The sequence below is a fragment of the Jaculus jaculus genome, chromosome 2 (assembly GCF_020740685.1).
Source record: "Jaculus jaculus isolate mJacJac1 chromosome 2, mJacJac1.mat.Y.cur, whole genome shotgun sequence".
Lineage (NCBI taxonomy): Eukaryota > Metazoa > Chordata > Mammalia > Rodentia > Dipodidae > Jaculus > Jaculus jaculus.
In genome coordinates this window covers 48,759,090-48,772,355 of record NC_059103.1, presented here as the reverse complement: position 1 = coordinate 48,772,355, position 13,266 = coordinate 48,759,090, and the positions used below count along the sequence as shown (strand labels likewise).

Sequence of the window (13,266 nt, the reverse complement as noted above, 5' to 3'; positions counted from 1 at the left end):
TAGTGAAGTTCTATGCCAGCCTCGCATAAAAAGTAAGATCCTTGGACTGGAGAGATGGCTTAGTGGTTAAGGCACTTACCTGCAAAGCCTAAGGACCCAAGTTCAACTCTCCAGATCCTACATAAGTCAGACACACAGGTGATACAAGCGTACAAGGTCGCACATGCGCACAAGGTGACACACACGTCTGAAGTTCAATTGAAGTGGCTGGAGGCCCTGGCATGCCAATTTTCTCTCTCACATTCTCTCTTTCTTGCATGCTTATAAGAAAGAAAGAGAGAGAGAGAAAGAGAGAAAGGTAAGAGTAAGATCCTGGCCAGACTTGGTGGCTCATATCTTTAATCCTAACACTTAGGAAGCTGAAGTAGGAGGATTTCTGGGAGTTGGAGGCCCTTTGGGGGCTACAGAATGAGTTCCAGACCAGCCTGGGTTAGAATGAGACCCTTCCTCTTAAAAAACAATAAAAAAGCAAAATCCTATCCTCCCCAGCAAAAAAAGAAGCAGCTTAAAAGAAGAAGAGCAAAAAGAAGGAGGAAGGAGAAGTGATAGATAGATGGTAGATAGAGAGATGGATGGATGATAACGACTGTATCAGGAGTCAGTGGCAGAGCACTTATCCAGCATACACAAGGCCCCTAATACTGAAAAGACAAATCATGATCTTATCTTTGTATGTATTAGAATAGAAAAAAAAAGTCTTGACATAAATCTATAAAAATCTAATAGTAATTATTTCTTTGCATAATTGCATTTGATTATTTTTATATTTTTTCTATAATTTAAAATAATACATTATTATGACTATATCATCTACAAAGTTTATATTACTGAAAGCAATAGCCAAACTAATTCCACTTGAGGGTAAAATGGGTTGCATTTACAATATGTGGTAAGATTCCTGTGGACTGATGACCCATTGGGCCTCATAGAATTTCTGAGAGCTTCGTTTGCACAGCTAAGCTCCTTCTAGCCCAGTCTCAGCCTTGTTTCTTGAAGCAGAGGGAACAGTGTTTCTCATACCTCACCACCTCTGTTCCCAAGCCACCTCCCTTAAGCTTGTCCTGTAACATGTTGTGAGTCTAGTTCTGATTAATGCCCTGCTCCCCACGTGCTCAGGGATGGGGCAGAGGAAAGACCCTCGCAAGCTGCTAATTAAACCCCACGTGATTGCCTAGTGAGTTATTGGGCACTCTGCTGTGAGCACTTTAACTTCTGTCACGGTGAGCTTTCTGAATCACATCACAGAACTCCAGGTGCATACATGACATGAGCAGACCTCTGCTTTGGTACCAGTACCTCTATATCCCCAGTAAAAGTCAAGTACTGAACTGCTAAATTAACTACCAATGCTTGCCTTTGGTCATGCATAGAATGGGAATAATGATGACAAATCCTGTATGTTTTGGGAAAATGGAAATCCTTCCCTCACCCCACCACCACCTTTTTTAAATTGTATTTTTGAGAAAGAGGCAGAGAGAGAATGGGCGTGCGAGAGCCTTTCAGCCGCTGTGAACAAATTCCAGATACGTGTGCCCCCTTGTGGCACATGTAAGACATGGCACACATGCATCACTTTGCGTCTGGCTTACATGGGACCTGGAGATTCAAACATGAGTTCTTAGGCTTCACAGGCAAGTGCCTTAACCACTAAGCAATCTCTCCAGCCCCACCACCACCCTTCCTACTTGTTTTTTTTTTTTTTTTCGGGAGGGGGGTGAATTCAGCCTCATGCTTGACAAGCACCCTGCCACTAAGCTATCTCCATTTGAGCTCTGTGTTTCCCCTTTTAACACCTGCAATAGTAGAGGTGCTTTCACCATATGAGTCTGTATGAACTTCATGTGCTCCTTGCTCCTCTCTAGGTGGCTACGGACCATTTCTATCATCTTGTTCTTGAACAAACAGGACATGCTGGCAGAAAAAGTCTTGGCGGGGAAATCAAAAATCGAAGACTATTTCCCAGAGTATGCAAATTATACTGTTCCCGAAGATGGTAAGATGTGTAAACACGGATCTCAGGCATGATAGAGGACTTGCAGCTGCTTTTCCAGTAGTCCTATAATGTGGCTGATGAATCTGAGAAATCCCTCAATTGAAATCATGCTCTGTCTGTGGTCCATTCTAAAGAGCAAGAGAACTGAGTGAATAGCCCTTATCCAAAACTCCTGGAACCAGAAGTGTTCTGGCTTTCAGAATTTAACAAATGTTTTGGATATTTTCACATCTAGAGGATGTGACCCAAGTTTAAACACAAAATTCATTGATTTTGGACATGAACCTTCTACACACAGTGTTCCTGGGGTTTGACTCATAATAGCAGGTAGGTATGGAGCTTCCCACTTGTGGCATCACAGTAGAAATGAAAAATAAAAATAAAAAAGAAGAAGAAATGAGTCGAGCAAGCTGAGCATGGTGGTGCACACTTTGAATCCCGGTACTGAGGAGACAGTGGTAGGAGGATCACTATGAGTTAGAAGCTAGCCTGAGACTACAGTGTATTCCAGGTCAGCCAGGGCTAGAGTAAGACCCTACCTCAAAAAAGGGGGGGAGCTGGAGGGATGGCTTAGCAATTAAGGCATTTGCCTGCAAAGCCAAAGGACCTTGGTTCTATTCCCCAGGACCCATGTAAGCCAGATGCCCAAGGGGGTGCATGCATCTGGAGTTCATTTGCAGTGGCTGGAGCCCTGGCACACCCATTCTCTCTCTCCCTGTCTTTCTCCCTCTTTCTCTCTGTCAAATAAATAAAAATAAGATATTTTTAAAAAGAAGGAGGAGGAGAAAAGAGGAAAAAAGGAGTCTAGCATTGAGAATGACCACATAATCAGAAGTATATTGGCAAGGAAATGTTTACTTCTGCAGAAGGGTGCATAGCTTTTTAAAGAGTTTCTGCCAGCAAATAAAAAGCAAGGGTCAGCCAGGTGTGGTGGCATATGCCTTTAATCCCAGCACTTGGGAGGCAGAGGTAGGAGGATCACCATCAGTTCGAGGCCACCCTGAGACTACATAGTGAATTCCAGGCCAGCCTGGGCTAGAGTGAGACGCTACCTTGAAAAACAAGAAAAAAAGAAAAAAAAAACAAGGGTCTACTTGTGTTTTACATTTCCGAACAGAAGCAGAGTCCTAGGTGTTGCTGTGAGTCAGATTTTGGCCTCACAGTCTCATGCAATTGGCTAAAATGTAAAAACATGGTTTCTCAGAAGGACAGTTTGGGGACCTTTTACCATGTGTAGAAATAGAAGCTGTACCCCCAAGGGTTCCCTTTGGTGACTATCTTGGTTTCCAGCATGGCTGACTCGTGAAGGGGGCTTCCCTAAGAATGGTGTCCTTCCAGAATTGGGTTTCTCTATCTTTTTTAAACCTTTGACAGAAAAGACAGCACATCTCACTACTTTTCACAATGCCAGTACACAAAAGGTTAGCAAATTTGGAAGCGTTTGGATTTTTAGATTTTCATATGAGGGACAATTCAAATGTCCTATTGAGGTTTAGAGTTTGATTTTTCTGTGAAAACTGTAACATGAGGAGAATCTGGGGGTGTGAATAATTTCTTTTTTTTTTTTTTTAGTATTTTTTTTATTTATTTGAGAGAGAGAGGAAGAGGCAGAGAGAAAGAGAGAATGGATGTGCCAGGACTTCCAGCCACTGCAAACAAACTCCAGACATATGTGCCCCTTGTGCATCTGGCTTACATGGGTCCTGGGGAATTGAACCTGAGTCCTTAGGCTTCACAAGCAAACACCTTAACCACTAAGCCATTTCCCCAGCCCTGTGGAGTGTAAATAATTTGTTTACTTTAGTACCAACTGAGCATTTTGTGATTAGATACCTCACTTGACCCGTGCCCACTAACCCTAGGTTGGAACTTTCTGTTATTTTTCCCACGGGGACAGAGGTGACATAAGGAAATCAAGATCCCATAGGCACCATGAAGGTGCCATGAAGACCCCACAGTGTCTATGCTCCAGGTCAGCACCAGCTCTGGCTGCAGGCCCTTGTTGAGGTCAGAACCTACCCAGAGCTCACTGAGGTTCAGCACCATCTTTTTATTTTTTTTTTTTGTTCATTTTTTATTTATTTATTTGAGAGTGACAGACACAGAGAGAAAGACAGATAGAGGGAGAGAGAGAGAGAATGGGCGCGCCAGGGCCTCCAGCCACTGCAAACGAACTCCAGACGCGTGCGCCCCCTTCTGCATCTGGCTAACGTGGGACCTGGGGAACCGAGCCTCGAACCGGGGTTCTTAGACTTCACAGGCAAGCGCTTAACCGCTAAGCCATCTCTCCAGCCCCAGCACCATCTTTGATGTGACTTTACAGCCTGGCCAGGCACTGTAGGCCAAGTTTAGGGGCTGGTGCTTCAGGAAAACTACTCAATCCTGGCTATAGCTCTTCCCGGGGGGCTGTCTTTCCCCTCCCCCTGAGCTGCTTCCTGTCCCTGGCCTTTCCCAAGTCCAGGCAATAGCTGCGTCCTATGGAGTCACCTCTGAACATTGCCCTCTCCAGCCTCTTTCTTCTTTCCCCATTCCAGGTCTCAGTCATGGCTTTATTCCCCTCATCTCGGCGACTGCCATAGCCTAGTCTCCCTGGATATAAATACTGACCTTTTCAGAACATTCTCTAAACTTGTCACAGCCATTGTTATGAAACACTGCTAGACCCTGCTTGCTTTGCTCTGCATAAGGGGCCCAGCCTCAGCAGCTGACCTGCTCTGCCCAGCCACTGTTCTACCTGAGGGGAGCTAGGATCCAGCTACCGGGCCTAGTGGCTAATGCTCACCTGTAACGTGTCAAATCCGGTCTCTCCCTGGCATGGGTGGCAACTGTTGGCAGCCTGGACTTACCATTTAACTTGGTAGTTCCCAGTCCTGACCTGCTCTGCAAGAACAGCAACAAAGTAGGGGTCCATGCATTAGCATGGATGGGGCGTACAACAATTATGCAAAGGGAAAAACTCCAAGCCAAGGAGCCCACAGGCTGCATGTGTGTGTGTGTGTAGTCTAGAAAATAAAGAAGAGTCCATAGTGCCAAGAGCCCATTTGCTTGCTTAGGAATGGGAAGGAGGGGCCGCAGAGAGAGATGGTAACACCTTTGGAGGTGCTGAATACATGGTCATTTTGATAGCTCATTATTTTAATCACAATGTTGATGAACAAAGGAACGTCAAAATGTATCAAATTGCACATTTTATTTTTTTTTATGAGGGGAAAAAGAGAATGGGCACACCAGGGCCTCTTGTCACTGCCAACGAATTCCAGATCGTGTATGCAATCTTGTGCATCTGGCTTTATGTGGGTACTGGGGAATCAAACCTAGGCTGGTAAGCTTTATATAGGTAGGTAGGTAGGTAGGTAGGTAGGTAGGTAGGTAGGTAGGTAAGTAGATAGATAGATAGATAGATAGAGAGAGAGAGAGAGAGAGAGAGAGAGATAGAGAGATGATAGATAGATTCAAGGTAGGGTTTCACTCTAGCCCAGGCTAACCTGGAATTCACTATTGTAGTCTCAGAGTGACTTCAAACTCATGGCAATCCTCCTACCTCTGCCTCCCGAGTGCTGGGATTAAAAGTGTGTGCCACCATGCCCAGCACACATTTTAAATATGTCCAGTTTAGTGTCTGTAAGTCATCCCTGAAGAAAGCCAGTATCCAGTTCCTGCAGGCAAATGAACCAAGCATCTTTAAAGGTGGGGACTTCATCACCTGTTAGGGTTTCAGCACTGGACCTGAGATGCAGATGGTCTGCCACAGTGGCCTTTCTAGGGTCCAAGGCCTAAGTCGGTTTAGGAACAGGAAGGGAGTCTTCCTAAGAGTAAGGCTGGGGTTGAAGAATGGCCTAGGGGTCAAGCCACTTCCCTGCGAAGCCTAAGGACCCATGTTTGACACTCCACGTCCCACAAGCCAGATGCACAATGTGATGTAAGGACACAAGGTCACACATGTGCACATGTGTCTGGAGTTTAGTTTCAGTGGCTGAGGTCCTGGTGCACTAATTCCCTCTCTTTTGCATAAAGAAGGCCAGGCTGGAGAGATGGCTTAACAGTTAAGGCACTTGCCTGCAAAGCCTAAGGACCCATGTTCAACTCTGCAGATCCCATGTTAGCCAGATGCCAAAGGTGAGGCTAGTGCAAGGTCGTACATGCCCACTAGGTGGAGCAAGCATCTGGAGTTTGATTGCAGTGGCTGTGGCCCTAGCATGCCAGTTCTCTCTCTCTCTTTCTCTCTCTCTCACACACACATAAAAAAGACTAGTCTGGGGCTGGAGAGATGTCTTAGCAGTTAAGCACTTGCCTGTGAAGCCCAAGGACCCCGGTTCAAGGCTCCATTCCCCAGGACCCATGTTAGCCAGATGCACAAGGGGTTGCACACGTCTGGAATTCGTTGGCAGTGGCTGGAAGCCCTGGCGCGCCCATTCTCTCTCTCTCTCTTCCTCCCTCCTTCCTTCTCTCTGTTGCTCTCAAGTCGATAAATAAAAATTAAAAAAAAAAATTTTAAAGACCATTCTGTTGGGCTTCCCTCAAAAAAAATAAAAAATAAAAATAAAAGAATAAAGCTGATGGAGGTTGAGAATGCATCCAGACAGCACAACCAGGCACTGACTGAGGAGGCTGCTATCTTCCTCTCCTCCACAGCTCTGCAGGCGAAGCTGGGGAGGAGGGGCTCAGCTCATCAGCACTCAGTGAGATGCTTGCTTGCTTGCTTTGTTTGAGCAGAAATTACCTGCCCCTAGCCTGACCATCTGGATTGCTGATTTTTTTTTTTATATAAAATACAAAAGTAGGGCTGGAGAGATGGCTTAGCGGTTAAGCGCTTGCCTGTGAAGCCTAAGGACCCCAGTTCAAGGCTCGGTTCCCCAGGTCCCACGTTAGCCAGATGCACGAGGGGGCGCACACGTCTGGAGTTCGTTTACAGAGGCTGGAAGCCCTGGCGCGCCCATTCTCTCTCTCCCTCTATCTGTCTTTCTCTCTGTGTCTGTCGCTCTCAAATAAATAAATAAAAAATATTAAAAAAAAAATACAAAAGTATCCCAGAGGCTGGGAAGTTCAAGAATAAGGTATCAGCACCTTCACTGCTAAGCCATCTCTCCAGCCCCCATGAGCTTGCTTTTTTTTTTTCAAATATTTTTTGTTCATTTTTTATTTATTTATTTGAGAGTGACACAGAGAGAAAGACAGATAGAGGGAGACAGAGAGAATGGGTGCGCCAGGGCTTCCAGCCACTGCAAACGAACTCCAGATGCGTGTGCCCCCTTGTGGGACCTAGGGAACCAAGACTCGAACTGGGGTCCTTAGGCTTCACAGGCAAGCGCTTAACCACTAAGCTATCTCTCCAGCCCATGAGCTTGCTTTTTAACAGAAGTCCCTTATCTTGCTATGGTCCCAGAAAGTTTTATGGTCCACCAAGGTCAGTGTTCCGAGGCCAGTGGTTCATTAACCCTTCAAGGAGAATGCACACATTCAGACCACAGCATGATGAAAGAAATGGTTTGTCAGAGGTTTAAGCATTGAGATGATTTGGGAGAAGGGAATAAAAATTATGTTTCACTTTTACCTTATCTTGCACATATTTTAATGCTGCAAAAAACACAGCAGCCCAACTTTATGTTTCCTTCTGCATTTTGTATGCTTGCTACACACCAGTTAAATAAAATGTTATTTTTAATTTCAACAGCAACACCAGATGCAGGAGAGGATCCCAAAGTTACCAGAGCCAAGTTCTTTATCCGAGATCTGTTTTTGGTAAGCAATATTGTTAACCTTTTTTTTTTTTTTTTTTTCGTTTTCCCCTTTACAATTACATTGTTCTCTACAGTTTGCAAACTACTCTCTCATGATCTCATTGACTATTTCCCAAAGTCATGAGCCAGGATAGGGGAACTTTTATTTCCTGCTTAAACACATGAGATTCAGAGAGATTAGATTTCTTACCCAAAGTCCCCAGAGGAACAGCATTCAACAGGACTAGACTTTGCTTTTTTGTACCTTCCATTTAGCAGCCAGCCCCTTCTGCAATCTCAAGTATAAGCATTTGAACTTCAGTGGGTGTTTCATCCACGTTCTTGCTCAGATTCTGACATTCCCTTTATTTTGTCGATGCAGAAGACACAGTTGTCACCTCAAAGGGGATAAGAGATAGCTTATTCTGGAGTCAAATATGAATGATCATGGCCTGGGAACACAGATTTAGGTTACCTCAATTTCATGTTCCAACATGTTAATAATTTCATGATGGTTTTATAGTTACAGAACAAAAGAAAGATATAAATCCAGGCATTTTTCAAATACATTGGTTGTCCATCAGGTAGGTGGGCTACAGCAAGGGGAAAGGTCTCCACCATAGGCTTCAGATGTCATCGGATGACATTTTTAGCCCTTGGGTTGGTGGAAACTGTGGGTCTGTAAGTACATTCCAAAAGGATCACACCTGATCAACTGTTAGTCACGTGGATTTTAGATATTAGACACAGAGGTGGGCAATAAATGGCTACTAAGGGGCTAAAGGTAGTCCGAAGTAATTTGGCTCTGATCCTGCAACCTTCTTGTGATCCTAGGAGTTCTGTCAGTCCACTCAACCTCATTCCAAGTAGATGCAGCAGCTGCACTTCTCTGGGAACTTTAGTTTACAATTTTTAACTTTTATTTTGAAATTGTTTCAAACTTGTATCATATTTGAAATAATCATGTTAATACCTCCTTTAAACTTTTCACCTAAAGTGAGCAGTTGGAAAATTGTCACATTGACTATGTATTTTTTTTTCAGTACCTTATCCATGATAGGCAAGTGCTATACCACTGAGCTATAGCCCAACATTTGGGGGGGGGGTTGTTTTGGTTTGTTTTTGAGACAGGATCTCACTGTGTATATCAGGCTGACCTCTAACATATAATCCTCCTGCCTCTGCCTCCTGTGTGCTTGGATTACAGATATGTACCAGTACACTTGGCATATTTTTAAAATTTTGTTTATTTACTTATTTTTGAGAGAGAGGGAGAGAATGGAAACATCAGGGTCACTGCAGATGAACTCCAGATGTATCTGGCCTACATGGGTTCTGAGAAGTTGAATCTGGGTCCTCAGGCTTCACAGACAAGCACCCCCAACTACCAAGCCATTTCTCCAGCCCCTGGCACTTCTTTTTTCACTTTTCAATTTTTTTGTTTTGTTTTTCGAGGTAGGGTCTCACTCTGGTCCAGGCTGACCTGGAATTAACTCTGTCATCTCAGGGTGGCCTTGAACTCATGGCGATCCTCCTACCTCTGCCTCCCGAGTGCTGGGATTAAAGGTGTGCACCACCACGCACGGCTTTTTTTCACTTTTAAAAAATATTTTTTTATTTATTTGAGAAAGAGGGAGAGGAAGGCATAGAGAGAGGGAGAAAAAGAGGGAAAGAGGGAGGGAGAAAGGGCACACCAGGGCCTCCAACCACTGCAAACAAACTCCAAACACATGTGCCACCTTGTACATCTGGCTTACATGGGTACTTGGAAATCAAATCTGGGTCCTTAGGCTTCATAGGCAAGTGTCTTAACCATTAAGCCATCTCTCTAACCATATATATATATATATGTGTGTGTGTGTGTGTGTGTGTGTGTGTGTGTGTGTGTGTATGTATGTGTATGTGTGTGTGTGTGTGTATATATATATATAATTTCTATTTTTACTTTTGAAGAGCCTACCATATGTCATTGGCTATGAGGTTTTTACTTTTCATTTTGTCTTATTTATTTGGAAAGGCAGACAGAGAGAATGGGTGCTCCAGGGACTTCAGCCACTGCAGACAAACTCCAGACACATGTGCCACCTTGCACATCTGGCTTACATGGGTACTTGGAAATCAAATCTGGGTCCTTAGGCTTTGCAGGCAAGTGTCTTAGCCACTAAGCCATCTCTCCAACCCTTTTTTTTTTTTTTTTTTTTTTTTTTTTTTTTTTTTACTTTTGAGGAGCCTACCATGTGTTATTGGCTATGAGGTTTTTATTTTTCATTTTATTTATTTGAGAAAGGCAGATAGAGAGAGGATGGGTTCTCCAGGGCCTTCAGCCACTGCAAGCAAACTCCAGACGTGTGCACCACCTTGTGCATGTGGCTTATGTGGGTTCTGGGGAATAGAACCTGGGTCCTTTGACTTTGCAGGCAAGAGCCTTAACTGCTAAGCCATCTCTGCAGCCCTTGTTTGTTTCTGAGGCTGTCAAAAACCTCATATAGTCATCCTGAGGAGCTGAGGGTTCAGATTCCACCTCCAAGTTTGGGGGCTCAATGCAGCCATAGCTCTCCCCTCGCTGTCCCACAGGGACATAGATGGATGATGTTTATTCCAGCATCTCCCACAGTTGACAGCAAGGAACAACCACCCCTGCCCCCGCACACCCTCCAACCTTCCACTGCCAGCCAGGGGTTACCTGTGTGGAGAAGGCACCTCCCTCTCTGAACCCCTCACAAGACACAGATATTGAAAGAAATTCACTAGGTGTGTTGGCACAGGCACAGGGCAGTGAAGGGTGAGAAACAAGACCCTGACTCAAAATCAATAAAGAGACGGCTTAGGGGGTTAAGGTGCTTGCCTGTGAAGCCTAAGGACTCATGTTTGATTCTCCAGGTCCCATGTAAGCCAGATGCACAAATGATGCAAGTGTGCAAGTTTACACATGCGCACAAGGGGGCACATGCGTCTGGAGTTCAACTGCAGTGGCTAGAGGCCCTGGTGTGCCAATTCTCTCTCTCTCTCTCTCTCTCTCTCTCTCTTTCTCTCTCTCTCTCTCTCATTACAAAAAAAAGGCCAGTCTGTTGGGCTTGTCTCAAAAAAAAAAAAAAATCAGTAAATTTAATTAAAACAATCAAAAATCAGCACCTCAGCCAGGCATGGTGGCGCACGCCTTTAATCCCAGCACTCGGGAAGCAGAGGTAGGAGGATCGCCGTGAGTTCAAGGCCACCCTGCGACTACATAGTGAATTCCAGGTCAGCCTGAGCTAGTGAGACTCTACCTCAAGGAAAAAAAAAAAAATCAGCACCTCAGCTGGGTGTGGAAGCACACACCTTTAATCCCAGCACTGAGGAGGGGAACTGAGGAAGGATTGCCATGAGTTCAAGGCCAGCATGGGGCTATAAAGTTAGTTTCTGGTCAGCCTGGGCTAGAGTGAGACCCTGCCTCAAAACAAACCAAAAAAAAAAAAAAAACAAAACAGTGTTTCAATGGCACCTGCTGGCGTCTACTGAATTGACAGGGCAAATAGAGAATGTTTCTGTCATCAAAGCAATTTCTGTCTGCCACAGACATGCAGTGACCCCATTTCTGGAAACTCTTAGGCTGCCTTTTCTTCTCCCAGGCCTGTGCTGTCCCACTTTAGTACTGAGCCCCTGTGGCATGAGAATTCCGGTCGCTGGTATGTGCCATCTAGACAGGTCCTGTCACTAGGCGCTCCTGTGTAAGGCCAGCAATCAGCCTACAGCCTCGTCTAGTCCTCACGGGAGGCATTCCCTGAGCTCTCCTTGCGCTTGGGTGCAGAGGGGCGCTGTCCCTCATCACCGCGTTCTCTTGCAGAGGATCAGCACAGCCACTGGCGACGGCAAACACTACTGTTACCCTCACTTCACCTGCGCCGTGGACACGGAGAACATCCGCAGGGTGTTCAACGACTGCCGCGACATCATCCAGAGGATGCATCTCAAACAGTACGAACTCTTGTGAGGGCCGTCGGTCCCTCCTCCTCGCCACCTGCCTCTTCTCCCTCCCGGCCATCCCATGAGGCAGAGCATCCCTGGCGTGCGTGTTTGTCCACCCCAAGCCATGGTAGGACATAGTGTCTGGTGTCATCAGGCTACCATCTGTCCTGTCCTAGGTATGCCTATGTAACCACCAAGCTCTGGCTACCTCTGTCCCCCGCCTCCCCCCCCCCCAGGTTTGGTTCTGTAGTTCTTATTTTCACGGAACACAACAGCCTCCCAACCCCACCAATCTGTATCACTGCAAAGCCACCAACACTCACTTGGGTGACACTGCAGTCAAATCTGCCTAGGTGGGGACCCATTTTCTATTTTTAATCGGTGATTAATTGATTGATTGGTTCGTCAAAGATGACTTGGTAAATTTGGGGAAATGCTTCGTTTCAAGTTATCAAGCATGTGCAGACTGAACATATGGTCACAGGGTCACACACTGTGGCCTTTTGGTTTTCCCTTTATGAAACTACAGGATGACAGGTGGCTGCCCCTTCTAACCTGAATTGGCCCAAAGCTTAGAGTAGATAGATCCCAAAGCAGCAACTGAGCAAGAGGAATCCATTTCTTCAGCCGCGCCTACAGTGGCTGTAAGCCTCAGGCATTTGGATTAGAACCCTCCTTGGAGCCTTTTCCATTTAGGCAGAACACCTGTCCCATTCACCACTGCAAAATGTGTCCTGTGTGCGAACGACCCTCCATCCCTCTTGCTTGTGATACCTGGGTGTACAGAGTCTTCTCTCGCCTTCTTTCTGTTGTTGGTTTATTAGACCTGGACACACCACAAAATGCAATCTCCTTTTGTATGACTACTAACGAAAACTCTTAAGAGTTCTGTGCCTTGGTTGTGGCCATACCTGTGTGGAAATGCGTTCTGACTGGGAAGCTTGCCTTCCACACGGCATGCTGCTTACTCCAAAATAGGGAGATCAGCTGTACTTGTTCAATTTTCATCAGGTTGGTACTTTATGGAAAACTCCTTGATTTTAGAATCATCCATACTTGACCAGCAGTGTCATCCCAATACCACAGCGGTGGCAGCCATGGGCTTTTGCTACCCTGACCTGCAGCTGCACACACAGGGACAACTCAGTTCCAAGGCACAAACTGCAATCTATTCTTTCAGGGAGCCAGGGTTGGCATTTTTTTTTTCTCCTCCCCAGGCAAAATGTTTACTGCTCATCTGCTCATTAAAAAGGCTCCTTCGGATTCTGTAGGCAGGAGCAGGCCAACCATCCCTGAGTCGAGGCTCTGGAAACAAGTTCCTTCATACAGAAACACACACTGCAAAGTCGTGTCAATGCTTGTGACTGGCCAAGGACAGTAAGGATGGCATCTCTGTTAGTCTTTCGAAGGTGAAATATTACAAAACCTATTTACTTTCTTACTTATTTATTGCAAGGCTACCAATGAGCCCAGGGCCTTGTGCGTGCTAGGCAAACACACTACTGCTAAGCCACACCCCCAGCCCCACAAAGCCTTTATCTGAAATATAAAGACAAAAAAAAAAAAAAAAAAATCTATGCCTAATTTCCCACATGTGCAAGATTTACACAT

The 13,266-nt window shown here is 45.4% G+C and overlaps 1 protein-coding gene across 2 annotated transcripts in view; it reads left to right on the top strand.

The window, feature by feature from the left end:
* Window positions 1–13,266, top strand: part of Gnal (G protein subunit alpha L) — a 194,189-nt gene extending 180,923 nt beyond the window's left edge. For both annotated transcript variants that reach the window (XM_045144469.1, XM_045144471.1), the window contains exons 10-12: window positions 1,863–1,993; window positions 7,665–7,732; window positions 11,534–13,266. In XM_045144469.1, coding sequence (XP_045000404.1) covers window positions 1,863–1,993; window positions 7,665–7,732; window positions 11,534–11,680 — 346 coding nt within the window. In that variant the 3' untranslated portion in view covers window positions 11,681–13,266. The remainder of the gene's footprint in view (window positions 1–1,862; window positions 1,994–7,664; window positions 7,733–11,533) is intronic.